At 40.1% G+C, this 21,470-nt stretch overlaps 1 protein-coding gene across 2 annotated transcripts in view; it reads right to left on the reverse strand.

The window, feature by feature from the left end:
• LOC145352947 (uncharacterized) overlaps positions 1-14,643 on the reverse strand; it is a 55,934-nt gene extending 41,291 nt beyond the window's left edge. For both annotated transcript variants that reach the window (XM_080203256.1, XM_080203255.1), the window contains exons 1-6: positions 14,410-14,643; positions 11,807-11,863; positions 9,072-9,109; positions 7,724-7,864; positions 5,355-5,417; positions 388-508 (exon numbers count right to left, since the gene is read on the reverse strand). In XM_080203256.1, coding sequence (XP_080059382.1) covers positions 388-508; positions 5,355-5,417; positions 7,724-7,864; positions 9,072-9,109; positions 11,807-11,863; positions 14,410-14,550 — 561 coding nt within the window. In that variant the 5' untranslated portion in view covers positions 14,551-14,643. The remainder of the gene's footprint in view (positions 1-387; positions 509-5,354; positions 5,418-7,723; positions 7,865-9,071; positions 9,110-11,806; positions 11,864-14,409) is intronic.
• Positions 14,644-21,470: the final 6,827 nt, after the last annotated feature.

The following is a 21,470-nucleotide window of genomic DNA, read 5'->3' on the forward strand; positions in this document are numbered from 1 at the left end:
ACAAGGGTACAGTGAATGAATAATGAAGAGAAATCCAGATTTGTGCAATGATACAGAGGGTACGAGAAAAGTACAGACATGCAGAGACAGAGGTCAACTTTGATCTTTTATTTGTGGCAACCGGGCCACCTACAAAGGCACACTTAAGAAAACATGAAAATAAAATAATTTTGTTCCAGATTTTCAGGATTTGGCTTCAACAATATTAATCGTGTGTATCATGACATAATGATTGAGTGTAATATTAAGCCGATATGTTGTTACTACAATGGATCGATAAAAATTGCATTACACATTTTAGCCATATCTCCCCAATGAACATTGCAGGCCCACAGCCCAAGTAAGAAGGATTAATATTGTCTTTGATCAATTAAAACTACTACCAACCTTCATTATCTGGTCACCTTCATACTGCACAATAGCACGCAATGGAGTAACTGCTTGATCAGCATCTTCCAGAGCACTGATTACATTCTTAGCAACTTGGGTTGGTGTAATCTTACCTGACCTGCATAAGTACAAAATTGGTTTCGTTGAAATGGTTTATTTCGATAACAGATAATGATTGTATTATTATTAATACATATCTAACATGCATTTGATTGATTGATTAAACTGATTGACAAGAATGGTTTAAGACTGCCAGTTACTATATTCAAATGAGTTCAGCAGAAGCAGTACAAGTTTCTGAAATTTGTAATGAGGCAATAATGGAGAGGGATTTACATGTCAGGAACCATATAATAATTCAGAAAAACCTTTTTGGTTCTGACAGGTTAGCGGATTTCTGGAAATAACTTCTTAGAAAAGAGGGTTGATGAAAGGTTGATTTGGAAAGAAATTCTATTGAAAATTGCTGAGAAGATTGTGGATTAAATTAATATTTAATAACATTTGATTTTCTTTCGGGGAGAGCATGGGATTAAAAGATGGTGTAGGAGAGAAGTCAAGTATAAAGTATTACATGAAATGGATGCAATGGGCCAAGCAGGCATTTCTGGTTAGGGACTGTTTGATTGATTAAACATGATCGGCAAGTTATTCAACCTTGATATTCACTAATACCAGCAACAAGAGAAGATGGAGTGCAGATTTTAATGCATCGTTAACAATAGAGAGTATTAACCAGGTGAAGCATAAAACAGGGATGCATTTTATTTGATTAAAAAAAGCATTTTGGCATAGAACATAAGAAATAGGAGCAGGAGTAGGCCATCTAGCCCCTCGAGCCTGCCCTGCCATTCAATAAGATCATGGCTGATCTGAAGTGGGTCAGTTCCACTCACCCACCTGCTAACCCTTAATTCCCTTATCGATCAGAAATCTATCTACCTGTGACTTAAACATATTCAATGAGGTAGCCTCGACCACTTCAATGGGCAGAGAATTCCAGAGATTCACTACTCTCTGAGAGAAGAAGTTCCTCCTCAACTCTGTTCTAAACTGTTCATCAGTACCTTGTACTGTATAGCAGAACATAGCTTTTAGAAATCTAGTCAACAGTGTTAGGACTTCAGGGAGGGATCAGCAACACGTTTCCAGCTTCACTGCATGTGTATTAATGGAATGAAAATTGAGCCATATGCTCAGCCAGTGACGAAGATGAAAATTTATCAGAGTGTTTTAAGAGGTTTACCAATTAGCTGTTGAACTAGAAACAATGCATCCAAATAGTAATGTAATGTAAATATACATAACATGCAAATTTAATTTGCAGAACATAAAAATCCCAAACGGAAAATGCCTGCTTGGCCCACTGAGTCCATTTCATGTAATGTTTTATACTGGACGTGTCTCCTACGCCATCTGTTAATCACATACTCTTCCCTGAAAGAAAATAAAATGTTATTAAATGTTAACTTAATCCAGAATCTTTCTTCTCAGCAGTTTGCAAAGGAATTCCTTTCCAAAACATCCCTGAATCTACCCATTTTTCTAAGAATTTATTCCAGAAATCCATTGGTCTGTCAGAACCAAGAAGATTTTTCTGAATTATTCTACTGTTCCTGACATGTAAATCCCTCTCCATTATTGCCTTAATACGAATTTCAAACAAACTTATTTGAACATAATAACTGGCAGTCTTAAACCATTCTTGTCATAGCTGACAGCTGTTCATAACAACTACCTTGGTATTCATATAAACTTAAATTCCACCAAGACTTGAATACATTATTCTTCAATGTAACAAGTGAATGACAATTCTCTGTTGTATGATGTTGTCAGAGAATCCCTACAGTGCAGAAAGAGGCCATTTGGCCCATCAAGTCTGCGCCAACTCTGACAGAGCATCCCACCCAGGCCCTATCCTCATAAGGTATTTAACCTGTTAATTCCCCTAACCTACACATCTTGGGACATTATGGGGCAATTTAGAATAGCCAATCAATCTAACCTGCACTGTGGGATACATGGATTTTAGTAAGGCGTTCGATAAGGTTCACCATGGTAGGCTTCTGCAGAAAATGCAGATGTATGGGATTGTGGGTAATCTAGGAAGTTGGATCAGGAATTGGCTATCAGATAGGAGACAGAGGGTGGTGGTGGATGGTAAATATTCATCATGGAGTACAGTTACGAGTGGTGTGCCTCAGGGATCTGTTTTGGGGCCACTGTTGTTTGTAATTTTTATTAATGATCTGGATGAGGGTATAGTTGGGTGGATTAGTAAATTTGCTGATGACACCAAAGTTGGAGGTGTGGTAGATTGTGAGGAAGGGTGTCATAGTCTGCAGGGAGACTTAGGTTGCAGAGCTGGGCCGAGAGGTGGCGGATGGAATTTAATGCGGAGAAGTGTGAGGTAATTCACTTTGGTAGGAGCAACAGATGTGTCGAGTATAGGGCTAACGGGAGGACTTTGAATAGTGTGGATGAACAGAGGGATCTAGGTGTGTGTGTACATAGATCCCTGAAAGTTGGGAATCAAGTAGATAAGGTTGTTAAGAAGGCGTACGGTGTCTTGGCGTTTATTGGTAGGGGGATTGAATTTAGGAGTCGCAGTGTAATGTTGCAACTGTACACTACTCTAGTGCGGCCGCACTTGGAGTACTGTGTGCAGTTCTGGTCCCCGCATTACAAGAAGGATGTGGAGGCGTTGGAGAGGGTGCAGAGGAGGTTTACTAGGATGTTGCCTGGTATGGTGGGGAGGTCCTATGAGGAGAGACTGAGGGATTTAGGGTTGTTTTCGTTGGAAAGAAGGCGGCTAAGAGGGGATCTTATTGAAACATATAAGATGATTAGAGGTTTAGATAGGGTGGATAGTGATAGCCTTTTTCCTCGGATGGAGAAAGCTAGCACGAGGGGGCATGGCTTTAAATTAAGGGGGGGTAGCTACAGGACGGATGTCAGGGGTAGGTTCTTTACCCAGCGGGTGGTGAGGGATTGGAATGCCCTGCCTGCTGCAGTTGTAAATGCGTCTAGTTTGGGGGCGTTTAAGAGATCTCTGGATAGGTTTATGGACGAAAAGGGATTGGTATAGGCTAGTGGGTCATTGTTTTTGTAACTGGTCGGCGCAACATCGTGGGCCGAAGGGCCTGTTCTGCGCTGTAATGTTCTATGTTCTATGAAAGCAGAGCACCCAGAGGAAACCCACGCAGACACTGGGAGAATGTACAAACTCCGCATAGTCATTCAAGGCCGAATTGAACCCGAGTGCCTGACTCTGAGAGACAGCAATGCTAACCACTGTGTCACCATGCCAGCTATTGTATGTGCCTGCATGACATTGTAATGTAATGGTGTTCAGCTGAGTAAAGGTTAACATGGCACTGGAGAATAGCACCACACACAATATAGAGTTACATGGTTAATGGACTTAGAGAATACTCTAGAAGGAAACAGCATGGCAAAAGCAGCACCATGCAGGACATTAAGTGGGACCTGTACATTGTTAAAGATCAATAATGGTTTGTTTTCAAATATACGAGCCTTGAGATCTTTCATTGAGACATCAAACAAACCCATAACACACACTCTCACTTATCCTTTTGGAACTTACTCCAACCAAAATATAGGTGTCAGCATTCAAACTTCACAACTATACATTCACAAAACTATTCCATTCACTGCATAAATAGTTTAAACACACAAGGAGGAAAAAAAGCCATGGACTTGGTGGCCAAATTACCTCAATGTCATGGGTTTTCCTCATGTTCATTATTCCTATTGACATCAGTAGGGTGGTGAATGTGTGGAATTCATTGCCACAGAAAGCAGTCGAGGCCAAAACGTTATCGGATTTCAAGAGATATTAGAGAGAGCTCTAGGGGCTAAAGGGATGGGGGCGGGGGGAGGGTGTCGTGGAGAGATCAGGATATTGAATTCAAATGATCAGTCACAATCAAAATGCATGGCAGAACGGGCCCAAAGGGCCAAATGGCCCTCTCCTGTTCTAGTTTCTGTGTTTCTAACATTTTACAATAACACGGAATAAATAATGCTGGAAAATGAGATAGTCATTGTAGGATGACAGGTGCTAGGGAGGCAGCAAATCATGGTAACCTTTTAATCAGTGAGACCTAGATAGCATTTAATATCATGAAGCCATCATTACTAAGTTTGCTATCTTTTGGTAATTCAGTCAGCCATATTCTCACTTGATCTTCCTGATTGATATTTGCAAATAGAAGACAAACTGTATCTTTGTTCCTCAGGTTCTTTTCCTAAGGTATTGAACACACTGCTCTTATCACTGCAAGAAGTCTCACAACACTAGTTAAAGTCCAACAGGTTTATTTGGAATCACGAACTTTCGGAGCACTGCTCCCTCATTATCTCTGCAGTTGTCATTTTTTTTCTGCAGTCAGGCATTAATGTTTAACATTCGGTCCAGTAAGGGTTAACATCTATAGCTTCCAATAATGATCATAAATAATACATGGGATTGTATACATGGGATTTAATGGGATTGTGGGTTATAGAAAGGCCTGGTAGATAGGGATATGATCAGCGCAACTTGTGGGCCAAAGGGCCTGTTTGTGCTGCAGTGTTCTATGTTCTAATACTTTGTGACAAGCAGAGAATACTATCTTTTCTTTAAACACTTCGAATAGATTTTAATTCTACGTGAAGAGCTTTTGGGGTTGGGGAGAGGCAACTGGTGGCTGTGGTCCCCAGAAGGGTAGGGGACTTTAGTTCCAACGGGCAGCATGATTGGTGCAGACTTGGAGGGCTGAAGGGCCTGTTCCTGCGCTGTGATTTTCTTTGTTTTTTGAAATGATGCTGGTATCTTGAATGGTATCATCCTAAGATATTGCTGATATTTTCAGAGCCACTGAACTGCTAGATGAACTGCTGGGGTTGAGGGAGGGGCTTTAAGGAAATAATTAAATGACATTTTACATCTACATACATACTTGTATCCTTCCAAGAAGTCAGAGATGCTTTTGAAGTTAAATCCAGGCCTCTCTTCAGCAATGCTGCAAATTATATACAAAAATATCATTCTTAGTAAATTAAAACCCTCTATACTTTAAAAAAAAGCCCAAGGATTAGACTATGCAACATTTAAATGTCTCACTTCTTACATGAAAGAACACCATAAATATCCATCAGCAAAAATTTCCCTTCATAGATTTTTTTTGTACTGTCATACCACCAACCATTTTTGTCTAAAAGATTATCAGGGTTCACTTAGTGAGTGCTGTGTCCATAAAGGAGTAAAGATGATCACGAGGTAACTATTGATGACACTGGCAATCAACTTATTTAAAGTCATCCATCCTGCAAAATCTCCCAGTTTCCGCACTGCAGAATTTGACATTCTCTTAAACGCTTCCAGGGTATTTCTGGAGTTAATTCCGTAGACTGAATAATACCAATGCTACATTTACCTTTTGCTATAGTATCTTTACAATTTCAATTTAAATAATATTCAAGGTTTACTTTTCCATTTCATTAACTATGACTTCCATGCCCTTAACTAGATTATATATCTCCATAAGGTCACCTCAGAAACACCCAATTTCAAGCTGAAAAGCCCAAGTCTTTAATATTCATCATGACATTGAAGGGTAGGGATCTGCTTTGCGGACCTTCTCTGCATTGTCTCTGGTGCTCGAATGATGCCTTTGTGTCTCCGGTACTTGAATGAATGCCTTTGTGTTTCCGAGACCAGAAAAGACTGCAGTATCAAAAGCTTTTTTTATTTTAAAAAAACATCAGAATATGGAGTCACAGGCAACACCAGTATATATTTCCCATTACTGAGATGATGATGGTGGGTCTCATTAGATTACACCGTGGTGTAAACATAACTGGGTATAAATCAGAGGAAGTTAAGTTCAGCAGTTTGTTGGAATCTGATGATTGTTGTGTTGTGTTGGTTGGATGTTTAGAGACAACAGTGTTAGCCTCAGAAGTCCACAGAAAATCTGAATCACTAACTAAATTATAACGGTAGTCAAATGAACATAGCTTGTTCGGACTTTCACCAAAAGATGAATTTTATTTACAAGTCTTTGAGAAGATTAATATTCTTGAAATTAAGAGAAAATTAGCTACCTTGTATAAGAGCTGTTTGGCAAAGCAGGGCAGAGAGAGAGAGAAATAGAAAAGGTTACATCTGGGTGAGGAAGGAGTCTGTTTTGTGCTCACTGCTGTTTACACTAGAAATGTTGTAGATGTTGAAAGCTGCAATTACATAACTTGCATAAGGGAAATAAACAGCTTTCAAAGGAAGCAATACAAAATAAGCTAATGAATTAAAGTTAAGGTAATGTACGTGGAAAGGTTAAATAACAAATGAATCCTATTTCGACAAAAGGACAAAGGATAGAGATGTCATCTTCGACACATATTCAAATCTATTTTGGATGTACCTGTAATCAGTACTGAACAGCAAAGGAAAGTCCCAAGGTAGATATGGCAACCATGTGACAAGCTGCCTCCTGAGGTCTTCTCATAGCCTAAGGTGCTGAATGCATCCAACCAGAACTTGAATCAAGAACCTAGCTATGTTGTCAAACATTAGTTCTTGCAATTAGCTAGCTCCTGAGTTTTTGATATGCAGTTGATTATCTTCCATTGTGAACAAAGCAATTAGCAGAAGAACTAAAAGGAGAGACCTGGATGTCTTTAAAACTTGATTTTCAAAGTCCTCATTTTACCAGGTTTATGAACAAGGCATTAATGGGTTACCTTCTTTGCAAATTACTGTAATTATTGTTTCTACATTGTATCAAAATAACTTGCTATTAAACAATTCCAATTTAAACCAGATTATCAATCGTGAATAATCCTAAAGTTTATTCATTAGTGTCACAAGTAGGCTTACATTAACACTGCAATGAAGTTACTGTGAAAATCCCCTAGTCGCCACACTCCGGCACCTGTTCAGGCACACAGAGAGAATTTAGCATGGCCAATGTGCCTAAGCAGCATGTCTTTTGGACTATGGGAGGAAACTGGAGCACCAGGAGCAAACCCATGCAGACAAAGGGAGAATGTGCAAACTCCACACAGACAGTGACCCAAGCTGGGAATCGAGCCCATGTCCCTGGCACCGAGAGGCAGCAGTGCTAACCACTGTGCCACCAACCCTGGCAGGAATCTTAATTTGCAATTCATTTATTAGAATTGATTGGCCAGAGAATCAAAGCAAGAAATCAGCATTAATGATTACTCCATTGGTTTTAAGTTTGTGTGCATATTCCAAGCTTTGGGAAACTAAAGCATCTATTGAAAATATTCTCTGATAAAATCTTACCCAATCCTTCATACCCACCTCAGCTGTAGGACTTCATTCAGAATGCTGTCACTTTTTCTATCTCTTGGTGAATTAATGTTGTTCTCAGGGGCAACAACAGGAATAAATACTGGGTCTTCTGGGATAACTATGTGTCGCATCAAGGTAAGGTTGGTTATCCTAGAGAGAGGGCATAACGCTGTTCAATTGCTGTTTTTCCCTCTCATATCTCTCTCTCTGCTACTATCCAACAAAAGTCATTTCCAACCAAGACATTGAGCAAGGTATCGCTTTCAAAGCACTGCAATGCATTTTGTTTAACATATTATCATTCTCAAGTTACTTATTCAGATTTCTGGATATGTTTATAGAATCATACAGTGCAGGAGGCCATTTGGCCCATCAGGTCTGCACCAACCACAATCCCACCCAAGCCTTATCTCCATACCCCCATGCGTTGACCCTAGCTAGACCCCCCCCAACTCTAAGGAGCAATTTAGCATGGCCAATCAACCTAACCCACACACCTTTTGGACTGTGGAATAAACCGGAGCACCTGGGGGAAATCCACACAGAACGGGGAGAATGTGCAAACTCCACACAGACAGTGACCCAAGCTGGGAATTGAACACGCGTCCCTGGTGCTGCGAGGCAGCAGTGCTAACCACTGTGCCGCACACTTGATCCTCCTAGTTTGGTATTATCTAAAAATAAAGCTAATTTGCATTGGGTTTCTGAATCTAGGTTACAAATATAAATCAGATTTGCCCTACAAATTTCATTTCGACACAAAGTATGAACTGAATGCCAGGGTCTGAAAATAGGGGGTGTTTTAACCACGTTTTACATCAGGTCAAGTCAAGATGCTGGAGTCAGGCCGTTATTACATTACAACGACAACATCAATGTGAAACCTAGGTTGCTTCACAGCAAAGCTGGGAGGGGAGAGGGTCCAATCCTGAGTCTTAGTGTATCACATCCAAAATATACAACCTTAATGCCAAAGTATACCACAAGGTCCTTGCACTTGAATAGCAGAATCAAAGTGGCAGTGGCAGTGGATTCAATAGTTACCAGGCTAACAGAAATGAGATTATTTCATAATCTAGATTTTGTGATCAGTGGCAAAGCAACGCTGCTCATCATTGTTCTCGAGCAAAGCTACCCAAAAAGATCTCGCAATTGCCGGGGCACGGACTTCACCTTTCCTAAAATGACTCGGGTGCCAGCTACAAAGATCTCCAATGGTGAGGCTAATGATTGGTTGTTGCCATTTGTTTGCTGGCTACAGGCCCATTGTCATAGTGACTCATTGGCCACACAGTCCACATAATGTACATGTTGTCATTCATACTGAAGGATTACAAAACATGTGTAAATCCTGTACCTCATGATCAACGGAATTAAAATCAGCTGTCCGAAGATCTGAAAAATAACCAGGATAAAATCATACATCTGATAAAGAGAACTATTAACATCAAAATGAAGATTTTACTAAAAAAAAAATCAAACATAAAAGAAGCACTCTTGCTGAGGCACCCCATGGATTAGGTGCAATGCAGGCACTTGCTCTACAATCCTCCATGACAACCACTACAAACAGCTTGTTGGCCCACTATTACAGTCATTGGGCTGCTTAAATTAAGCTACTATCATTCTAAGAAATAGCAGCAAATTGAATCCTGAAGATGCGATTTGTTAATATTCTGACAAATCCTCACCTGAAAGTCATTTAGTATTTGGCAAATGTGGGAAAAGAAAACGCTTATTAACTTGTAGTGCTTCCATGACAATACTAAATATTTTCAAATAGATGCCTGAAGCAAAACGGGAAGTGTCTGAGGGAGAAACTATTACCAGACATCTGCTAACAACAGAAACAGTTTTTAAAAATTGTTTCATATGTGTTAAAATTCTCTTAAGTAGAATTTCAAAAAAAACACACTGCAGATTTTCTAGATTACAACTGTTTCTGCTGCTACTAATGAGAAAGAAAAACCACAACAGATATGTTATTATTGCAGTCCTCAACACATTTATCACCCAAAGGAATCAACTGGAAATAGTCAAGAATAGATTTAAATCAGCTGGGTGATCTGGGGTAGTTAGAACGGGGTAATATAGGCCTATTTATTGACCCATCTTTCTCAAACAGATTAGTTAAACCTAGGAGTTTAAGATATATTGCAGAAAGCACAGCTAAAAGCAAACTAACCACTTGAGAAAGCAGATAATCCACCAAGATGTTTATGCATCTAGAATAATTTTTGACGGTAGAACTCAATTTAATAGCTTTCTCGCTGTCAGAGTAGGGGTAGATAACAAGAATCTAGGAATGTGCATTGGTGGTGGGCCTAAGTACAAGTCAATGCAGACTTGATGGGCCGAATGGCTTCCTTCTGCATTGTAGTGATTTTAGTCTAACCTTGGTTTAATAAAGAGTGTTGGAGGGTGTGCCAAGAGCAACACCAGGCATTCTTAAAAATAGGGAAGCTATAAACCAGGACAACTTACAAGCCAAATAGCATAAGCAGCAAGTAATAGCATTGCAAGAAGTGTAGATGGAGTCAAAGAATTAACAAGAGATCATTGTTAGATTAGATAAATGCATACAACTATAAATGGATTTCAATATGGCCAAATGTGAAGTTATCTACTGAACCTAAAGAAAAGATAAACAAAGTAATTTCTAAACAATGAAAAATTAGAAAGAGTGGAGGTCCAAAAAAGGCTTGGGGGTCCACATTAAACGACTTGTTAAAATGTCATGTGCAGGTACAGAAAGTAAGGCGAGTGGAATACATGAAAATCACACCTGGAATACTGTGAACAATTCTGGGTACCATGCCTTACACTGGTCTTTAAGGAGGTGCAACATACATTAACAGAATTATACTTTAGCTGTATAAAATACCAGGACTGCTTATTCAAACTAGGGTTGTATGCTCTAGAATGTTGAAGTTAAGAGATGATTTGAGCAAAGTTCAAAATATTGTGTGGAATCAGATAAGATGGACAGAAATTACTTCCACTGGCTAGGAAGTCTAGAAGTAGGGGACATAGTTTAAAAATTAGTAGATTAAGGGCAAGTGAAATTGGGGAACACTTCTACATTCAAAAGGATGGTGGAAGTTTTGAACTCCCTTCCAAAGAAGGCAATTGATGATTAGATGAACTGCTAATTTTAAATCTCAGCTCAATAGATTTTCATTGTCAATACATAGTAAAGGATATGGATCAAAGCATGCATATGGAGTTAGGTGACTGATCAGCCATGATCTCAACCAATGGCATGACAAGCTCAAAGAGGTGAATGACCTATATCTGTTCCTAAGCAATGAGATAATACTGCCCAAACTCATCATAAATTGAAGACAGAATTCTTCAATCCACAAGTTTGACATGGTAGTCACAAGCTTTAAGAGGTGGGCAAAGGTAGTGCCGTTTTTCCCGTTGCTTTCTTAGGGAAATGTATCACTACTGTGGTTGTTTCCAAGCACTCTCTAGATGAACAATGAGAAGACTGCTCTGTGACAAGTGTATCAGTGCAATCATAGAATCCTTACAGTGCAAAGGGAGCCCTTTCGGCCCATCAAGTCTGCACCAATCACAATCCCACCCAGGCCTTATTTCCATAACACCATGCATTTATACTAGCAAGTCTTCCTGACACTAAGAGGCAATTTAGCATGGCCAATCCTAACCCACACATCTTTGGAAACCGGAGCATGTGGAGGAAGCATGGGACATGGGAAGAATGTGCAAACTCCACACAGACAGTGACCCAAGCTGGGAATCGAACCTGGGTCCCTGGTGCTGTGAGGCAGTAGTGCAAACCTGCAACATGCAACTGGAACTTTGCCTCCTCCAAAGCTGCTTGTTAATAGTTATCCACAGCTGGACAATGCAAGTTTGTCTGTTGCTATACTGGAGACATTTTTCTCACTGCACTATAAATTCAAGGAAACAAAAAACATTACAAATGAAACAATAAACATTAAAATCAAAATTCTTTCAGCAACAAATATTACTTGTTCCACAATGGTCACACTGCCAGATAAATAAAACTTCAGGATCCAGCTTGCTTCTTCAGTCAATTGCCATAAATATATATTCACTTACCGTGCTGGATAGATGTGTGCTTATTTTCAATGCAAGGCCAGACAGGCGCAGCGCTGGCTAAAAGAAAGGACCGAACAGTGAGCTGTTAATGGTTTTGTAAGTTTATTTTTTTTTTCATTTAATTCTCAAATGAAATTTAGATCAAAACCAGTATTCTTCAGTAAAAGAACAAATTCTAATCAATTCCATCTATGAGAAAACAAGTTTTCTGGCTCTCTTTGTTGTCAAGGTTTTGAGTTAGTCTCTTCATTGTGTTTAGAGTGAACATGATAATTAACTGAACAATTTGATCACTCATTTTTATTGTTTTCTTCTTTCTGGTGCATATCCATTTGGCAATCAGTTGAGGCAAATCTGTTTCTCTCCTAGTACTACCACATAGCTTGTCAATTGGCAATCAACTTGTTTTACACTTTACGCAAGCCAGGATTTTATGGCCCTTATCTCCTACCAGCAGGTGCAGTGAGTCATTCAAATCCCTCTTTGGTTCAGTGGGGCCATAATATCCTGCCAGATGAGAGGGGCTGTAAAATCCTGGCTGTATGTCTTTCCTGTTTATTCTCTGCCCCCGATATAAAATAAATCTTCAACAGTAAGACTTTAAATATAGTTTAAAAATAAGGAAGCTCTTGATGTGTAATAAAATGCAAGGCAATAAAGAGGCCAACAAAATTCTTGATTTAAACATGTACATGACCTTAATTTGCAGTTGTAGTAGTTTAAAAGTTTATTTATTTGTCACAAGTAAGCTTACATTAACTCTGCAGTGAAAATCCCCTAGTTGCCACGCTCCGGCACCAATTTGGGTACATGAAGGTAGAATTTAGCATGGCCAATGCGCCTAACCAGCACGTCTTTCGGACTGTGAAAGGAAACCAGAGCAATCGGAGGAAACCCACGCAGACACAGAGAGAATATGTAGACTCTGCACAAACAGTAACCCAAACTGGGAATCGAACCCAGGTCCTTGGTGCTATGAGGCAGCAGTGTTAACCACCATGCTGCCCGGGCACCCTATTTTAAGACACACATAAAACCAATGAAAAGGTTGTGGCATAAATTCACTGCTAGTTATAGATGGTCAGTTATGATAAGAGACGTGACAAGTTAGAACTTTTCCACTGAAGCAAAGGAGGTTAATGGGCATTTGGAGAAACACACGAAAGGTCATCATCCACACAGTCCGTTATTCCAATTATAAATTCCTGCTTTGGTAAAATCTGATTACTGCCAGATTCTAATCTATCAAAGGGAGATTTGGTTTTGCTTTCAGTGGATTCAACAAAGTTGCACTAAGATTTCACCCATATTGTGTGATGACGTTTCATTCAATATTTGTGAACATGTCACCAGCGTAATGCATAAAATATTCCAAGGTTAGACTTTTCAGAATCAAATTTAATGAGAAGCAACTTGTGCCATATTCCAGGATGGCAATGAAACCTCCACGGCCAGTTCAAAATGTGAGAGGCATTGAGTCGAATACTGTACTTTATTACAGGACCCACTTTTGGGGTTGGCAATTAAGATTTCACACCCATTTCTGGAACTCTCTGTACGAGTAAACTTGGCTGGATATGCTCAGTTGTTTTCTTTAGAGCAGAGAAGGGAGACAGGGAAGGACCTGATTAAAGAAGTATAATAAGATTATGAGGGGTTTGGACAGGGTGGTTAGGAAGCAGTTGAAAGCCCAATAACCGGGGGTGTAACTTTAAGATGAGGGGCAGGAGATTTAGAAGGGATTTGAGGAAAAGTTTTTTTCACCCAGAGGATGGTGGGAGTTTGGAATGCACTGCCTGGGAGTGCAGAATCATAGAATGCCTACACTGCAGAAAGAGGTCATTCGGCCCATCGAACTTGCACTGACAACAATCCCACCCAGGCCCTATTTCATAACTCCACGTATCTATCCTGACACCAAGGCTAATTTAGCACGGCCAATTCACCCAATATGCATATTTTCGAACTGTAGAAGGAAACAGGAGAACCCGGAGGAAACCCACGCAGACACGGGGAATACGTGCAAATTCCACAGTCACCCAAGGCTGGAACTGAACCCAAGTCCTTGGCACTGTGAGACAGCAGTATTAACCAGCAGTAGAGGCAGGAAACCTCACAACCTTTAAAAGGTTGCATTGCTTGAAATGTTGCAACATTCAAGGCCAAGTACTAGAAAGTAGTAATATTGTAGATTTGATGCAGTTTTGTCGGTGCAGACTCGATGGGTCCCAAGATATCAGTCCGTGACTTAAATTGCTTCTCTTATCGTATTTGATTTCGAAACTTCATTCAAGTATCATCATTTATGGGCTAGTGACAGGAAAGGTAAATCTAATCTGCTTTTGTGTTATCTGTTCGTGTCCTTGCGGCGGCATGTTGACACTTGAGCAAATCCCGGGGAAAGGAATATAAACGCGGCAAAAAATATTGGGAGGCAGGATTGAATACTTAAAGAGAGGAAGAGAGACAAATAAAAGAAATACAAGTAGTAAAAATCCAAAAGGAGACAAATGCCAAAAGTTGTGAGGAGCTGGGTGGACAGAGTGTCAGCCACACTTGGCCAAGGCTCTTGCCCTCCCAGCCCCCTGGCCTGACTCACTCACCATGTCCTTGATACCATAATGGAGAGGGCATTCCGCTTTGCCCCGCTCCCGCACCACCGGCTTTGTCCAAACCCCGCTCCAGCGCCGAAAGAAGCCCAGATAAAAGATAAGAACCAGGAGCAGCAGCCAAATCAGCACCATGGCTGCAGCGAAACCAAGCGCCCAGAGCTCTGCTCCGCAACCAGTGCAATGTGCACCTCCCGAGAGCTCAGCAGACTGAATGAGCGCACCCTCTGCCCGCTCCACACAGCCCGCTGGGCTGATCAGATCCAGCCCGGGATTTCCACTGTTGTAGAGTCCCAGCATCTGTCATTAAAGGGGCAGGTCGTTCATCCTCATTTAGCCGACTAAAACAAACCCATACGCCAAAAGTAGGCGAGAGTTCAAGTTTATTTATTAGTGTCACAAGTAGGCTTACATGAATACTGCAATGAAGTTACTGTGAAATTCCCCTGGGTGAGGAATATGCATGCAGCGAGCCCAACCTAAATTTCCTATTCTGTGTTTTGCATTGAATCACTTGTGATCCTTTGATTTGATTAATTGTTGTTATTTACTGGTGTCACAAGTAGACTTATATTAACATTGCAATGATGTAACTGTGAAAATCCCCTAGTGGCCACACTCTGGCGCCTGTTTGGGTACACTGAGGGAGAATTTACGTGGCCAATGCACCTAACCAGTATGCCTTTTGGACTGTGGGAGGAAACTGGAGCACCGGAGGAAATACACGCAGACACGGGGAGAACATGCAAACTCCACACAGACAGTGACCCAAGCCAGGAATCCAACCTGGGTCCTTGGCACTGTGAGGCAGCAGTGCTAACCGCCGTGACACCCACACCTTCCAAACCTTCAAAGGGAATTCATCTTAAAACAATTTTCAACAAAGGTTCTCTTGTGTCCTCCAAGAATCTATCATCGACCTCCTCTTATTTCTCATATTCCTGTGGTGCCTCAGCGATTTTGTGATGATATTGTCTCTAAAGAAATGTATTTGTATCACATTTCTTGTGCAGAATTTCTCTTAGCAGTCATTTCTATTTATTGGTACCATTTGTCCATAAATGGCAGCCTACGTGTTGTTACTGCAGAACCATAATTGCTCCTAATTGTTGGACTGTTTGCTTTAATCTGGGCTATTGCAGTTCTGTTATTTTAGTGTTTTCCCCTGGGGCTTTTTAGAGTAGGGCTTGATAAGGTTGATTGACGGGAAAAATCAGATGACTGGGCGGGAGTGGGCTTACACAGAGCAATCAAGTTAGTTGCTGTTTGGAATTGTTAGAGAAAAGTGCCTCTCTTGATTTGAAGACTGGGATCTGATTGAACATGGGTCTCGTTCTTAGATGTTCTTCTGTTTGAAGATGGATCTTTCTCTGGAGACTGCTGTATGGGAGTCAGAGGCAAGTGTCTTTCTGTATCTGTCCAGAGGAGTTAAAAGGCTGGAAACATAGCATCCATGTGAACATATCTGTTTTTGTGCTACTTGAGCCTGAAAAAGGATGTATGTCTGTGGGGATATTACTTACATTAGAACTAAAGAGATAGCTAGCTATTTAAAATTATACCTCGTCTTGTTTAAATATTTCAATTGGTAAAAGTTAAGCTAATTCCTTTTGTTATATTTTAACTGTGTTGTTAAATAAAGTTTATTTCAATGAGAGCTTTCTAGTGAGTTAATCGAATTATACCTGGAGTAAAATACATTATGCTCACTCTAATGCCAAAATCAAAAATAGTTAGGGTCTACCTCACTTCATAACATACCTTGAAGTTTCTGATCTGGTCCCTAACAGATATCATCCAAAATCATCATGTCAGATTCCATATGTAGACTGACATCAAGCAGCCCTACCTCACCACCACCTCGCTCAGCTCCTCCAATTTCCCTAAATGGTCACATTGCTTCTCCAACATCCATTTCTAGATGAGCAGAAATTTCTTCCAAAGGGGAAGTTGAGGGAATTGTCTTTAGCCCCACCACAATCACAATGGATCACTAACTCTACATTTCGCCCTGGGAACTGTCGGAGACTGAAGCAGACTAGGTGTAACCATGGTGTCATATTCTCCCAAGATGAGTTTCTGACCACATATTCACATCATCACCAAGAATATCCATATCCATCTCCATATCATCGCCCAACTCCACCCTTCCCTCAACTCATCTGTTAAAAGCTTCATCCATGCCTTGACTACTTTTGGACTTGGCTATTCCAATGCACTTTCAGCTATCCCCCCATCTTCCTTCCTACATAAATTTAAATGGCCACTAAAACTTTGCTGCCTGTATCCTAACTTGCATTAAGCCCCATTCATCTGTCAACTTTATGTTCTCTGACACAGGTTCCCTGCCATGCCTTGCTTTTAAAATTCTCATCCTTGTTTTCAAATCCCTCCACAGCCTAACCTTTCCCTAATTTGTAATATCCTTAATCCCTGCAACCACCTACAATATTTGTGTTTCTCCAATTCTTGCTTTTTGAGCACTTTTCAATATTGTTTACTGTGCCTTCAGTTGCCAAGGCCCTAATCTTTGTAATACCCTCCATATACTTCTTCGCTTCTCTACACCTCTCTTTCTTCCTATAAGATACTCCCTAACACTAACTTCCCTGACTGAGTTTCATCCTAACATCTCCTTCTGTGGCTATCAAATTTTTTTTGATAACTCCTCTGAAGTGTCTTGGGATATTTCGCGACATTAAAAGTGCAAGATAAACACACATCATTGTTGTTAGTAAAGCCTTTCATCTTACTTTTCATGGGGTTGGGGTGGTGGAAATGTTCATCCTGAAGTTTAACCTGATAACTTGTCGCAAATGAGTTAAAGCGGGAAATGAGGTGGACCCATAATCTTAATGGCTGGTTATGCCATAGTTGGAGCAAGACTTCCCTATTTTTATGCTCTACCCCTTGCAATAGAGACCAATAATTCATTTGCCTTCCTAACTAGTTGTTGTGCCTACATGCTAACTTTTCGTGGTTCATATACAAGGACACCAAGATCCCTCTCTACCATAGCATTCTACATTTGCTCTCCAGTTAAATAATGTTCTGTTTTTGTAGCCTTCCTGCCTAAGTGGACATCCTCACTTTTTCCCACATTATACTACATCTTCCATATTTTAATCATATATCCTTTTGCATCCGACTCACAACTTGCTTTCCTTCCCATCTTTGTATTGTCAGCAAATTTGACTACAATATAGTTATTAATCAATCATTAATAGTTGAGGCCCCAGAGCTGAGCCTTGTAGCACTCCACTAGTTACTGTTTGCCAAGTTGAAAATGATCCATTAATCCCAATTCTGTTTACTGGTAGTTAATTAGTCCTCTATCCAAGCTAATGAATCACTTTCAACACTGTGGCACTTACCTTGTGTCGTAGTCTTTTATGTAGCACTTTTATATAGCACCTTTTGAATGTCTTTTAGAAATCCAACTATATATATCTACTGTTTAACCTTTATCCGCCCCACTTGTTACACAACAGTTTTGCAAATTGTCAAATCCTTGATTGAGATTTTTAGAAAATTATTTATTCTCTGAATGTGGGTAGAAGGGACAAAGAAGTGTCCACTGCCTTTTTGTAATTGCCCTGAGGTAAATAATGTACTCTCTCCAATGTTGTTAATTCTGTTTTTATTAAAAGATATTTGCTTCACGTATATGCAAAGCTATTAAAATCTAGTATTATTCACCAACAATATTTGGGGAGTCAGTTCTTATAAAAAGAAACTACTTCAAATGGATTTATAGTTACTTTGCAAGTCAATTTATGTATGATTCAACACATTCCTAGAACCTGATGGTCCACATCCTAGAGTTTTAAAACAGAATGCTACACGTATTGTGGGTACACTGGCTATCATTTTCCAAACTTCCTAGATTCTGGAATGGTCCCAGCAAATTAGAAGTTAGTAAATGTAGTACTGCTGCTCAGAAAGGACGAAAAGGGTCCGGAGTCTACAGCCCAGTTAGCCTGATATCAGTCATTGGAAAAGTGCTAGAATCTATTATTAAGGAAATTTTAACAATGCACTTAAGATAATTGTATAATCAGACAAAGTGAACTCTGTTTCATGAAAGAGAAATCCTGTTTGACAAATTTGTTGAAGCTTTTTGAGGATGTAATAGTAAATTAGATAAAGGGGAACCGGTAGATGTAGTGTACCTTGATTTCCAAAAGGGGTTAGATAAGGAGCCATATAAAAGGTTTGTTGGCAATCTAAGGACTCATGGAGTTGTGGATAATATATTAGCATGAGTAGAGGATTGGATAATGGACAGGAAGCAAAGAATAGGCATAAATGGGACATTTTCAAGTTAACAGTATGTAATTAATGGAGTGCTTGAAAAATCAGAGCTGGGCCCTCAGCCACTGTGGGGAGGTGGTAGAGTAGTTGTATTGTCAATGGACTCATAATTCAGGGACCTAGTGTAATGATCTGGGGACCAAGGTTCAAATCCTGATGAAATTTGAATTTGATTTTTAAAAATCTGGAATTAAAAGGCTAATGATCACCATGAAGCTTTTGTTGATTTTTGTTAAAACCTACCTGTTCACAAATGTCCTTTAGAGAAGGAAATCTGCCATCCTTATCTAATCTGGCCTACATGCAACTCTAGACCCACAGCAATCTGTTCTCTGAAATGACCTAGCAAGCCATTCAGATCAAGGGCAATTAGGAATGGACAATAAATAACCAACAACACCCAAAATTTAGAATTAAAAAAAATTACAATCCATGTTAATGACCTAGATAAAGAGATAGAATAATGTATCTAAGTTTACTATTGATAGAAATCTAGGTGGAAATGTAAACTGCAAAGAGATAGACTGGTTAAATGAATGGACAACACATGAGTGGCTGATGCATTATCATGTGGGAAAGGGTGAAGTTATTCACTTTGGCCATAAGAAAAGAAAAGCAGAATATCTCTCAAAAAGAACTGAAATGTTGATGTTCAGAGAGACTTGGGTGTGCTCATACAAGGGACACAGAAAGTTAACATGCAGATACATCAGGCAATTATGAAGGCAAATGGCATGTTGGCCTTTATTGAAGTGAACTGGAGTACGAGAATAAAGATGTGTTGCTACAATTACACAGGATTTAGTGAGGCCTCATCTGGAGCACCGTGGGGAATTTTTGTCTCCCTATTTAAAAAGTATATATTTGTATTGAAAGCAGCACAGCAAAAGGTGCCTAGATGGGTCCCTGAGATGAGATTGTTGTTCAATGTTGAGAAGCTGAGTACATTGGTCCCATATTTTCTGATGTTTAGAAGAATAAGATGTTATCTCCTTGAAACATACAAAATTCTGAAGGGCTTGACAGGGTAGATACTGAGAGGAAGTAGGAGTAGGCCATTCAACCCATTGAGCCTACTCCATTCCATACAATCCATTGAACCCCTACCGTGCAGAATGAGGCCATTTGTCTCATCGAGTCTACACCAACTCTCTGAAAGAGTATCTTACCCAGGCCCACCAGTTAGGTCCTATCTCCATAAACCTGTGCATTTAGCGTGACTAATCCACCTAACCTGCACATCTTTGGACTATGGGGGGAAACCAGAGCACCCAGAGGAAACCCACACAGACACAGGGAGAATGTGCAAACTCCACACAGACCCAATGCTGGAATCGAACCCCGGTCCCTGTGCCACCATGCCGCCCATTCAGTATGATATTGGCTGATAATCTACTTTAATTGTTTTTCACACATTATCTCCACATCCCTTTACATCTTTCATATTTAGAAATTTCTTAATCTCTGCTTTAAATATATCCAATGACTGAGCTGCCTGGGGTGGAGAGTTTCTAAGATTATAACCCTCTGAGTGAAATAATTTCTCTTCATCTCAGCCCTAAGTGGCTTTCCCCTTAATTTGCAGTTGTGTCCCCTGGTTCTAGACTCCAGCCATGGAAAACATTGTGTCTGCATCTACCCTCTTTACCCCTTACTGCAGGCAAAGTTTCACATCTCCCCGTCCACCTCTTTATTAGCACTTAGGGCTTCTCAGAGTAGCAATGGAGTTCCCAGTAGGAATATTCCATTGAACCATTACCATGGAAGCACAGGAGCACCACAAGATGAAGCAAAGGATACTCAGGCAGTGTTTTCTGAAAGAGACATCATCTCACTTGTTAACTGTGAAAACTTATTTTCTGTGGCTAAAATCTGCTATTGAGATTTGCATCTTTCTCTTCCACTTTTAAGTAAAGGGATACTTTCTCATCCCATTATCTGTCCCACTATATGATAACACAGTCCTGTTTGCTTCTTTATCTGCAGGCTATTCATCACCTGAGCGAATAAGTCAGCAAAAATGCATCCTTTTCTGTATGACTAAACTTCATGAATGTCAAAGCACCATTTTTGTTTACAGCTTATTTTAAATTATATTTACAAAGTGCCAACAATCAGCCTATTGTTTGCTCTGGGTATTGACACATATCCTTCCGTCAGCTTTTCTAAAACACTTTCTAAGATTTATTTGAGAAATGGAAGCATGGGAAGCAACTGAACACAAAAGCATCATGGATCCTCATTTCAGGTCACTTTGTTTTAGGGAGTTTGGTGTTGCCTCATGCATGTTGCTGCCCTGAGAGACGGCATTATTCTACTTTTATGGTCCCCTGTGTAGCTCTTGGTCTTTATCATCTTCAAATTTGTCCTGTGCTGCTTTTTGCTATGATGGATCTGTCACACAGGGGGGAGCTGAAACTAAGGATGGTGAACATTATCCTTTGGGATTAACTGGAGACAATGGTGGGCAGAGGGTTATGTCTGTTTAGTGCTTGGATGTGGGGATGATAGGACAGGTAATTAGCCAGTAACATGATGCTGGGAAGATACTAATGACATCTCATCTCCCAGGGCAAGAGCTGTGCTTTTTTTCCATGAACTCTATGGCCTTCAACTTGAAGGGCAATATATTTAATGTTGGGAAGAGGCCCTCAGATGTTTTGCTTGATGGGAGCATTGTGGACAAACTTAGCTTGCAAGAAAATAAAGTACACGAAGGCCAGACTAACAGTTGGGGAGTG

The sequence above is a fragment of the Carcharhinus amblyrhynchos genome, chromosome 15, assembly GCF_965287045.1.
Source record: "Carcharhinus amblyrhynchos chromosome 15, sCarAmb.v2.hapA, whole genome shotgun sequence".
Lineage (NCBI taxonomy): Eukaryota > Metazoa > Chordata > Chondrichthyes > Carcharhiniformes > Carcharhinidae > Carcharhinus > Carcharhinus amblyrhynchos.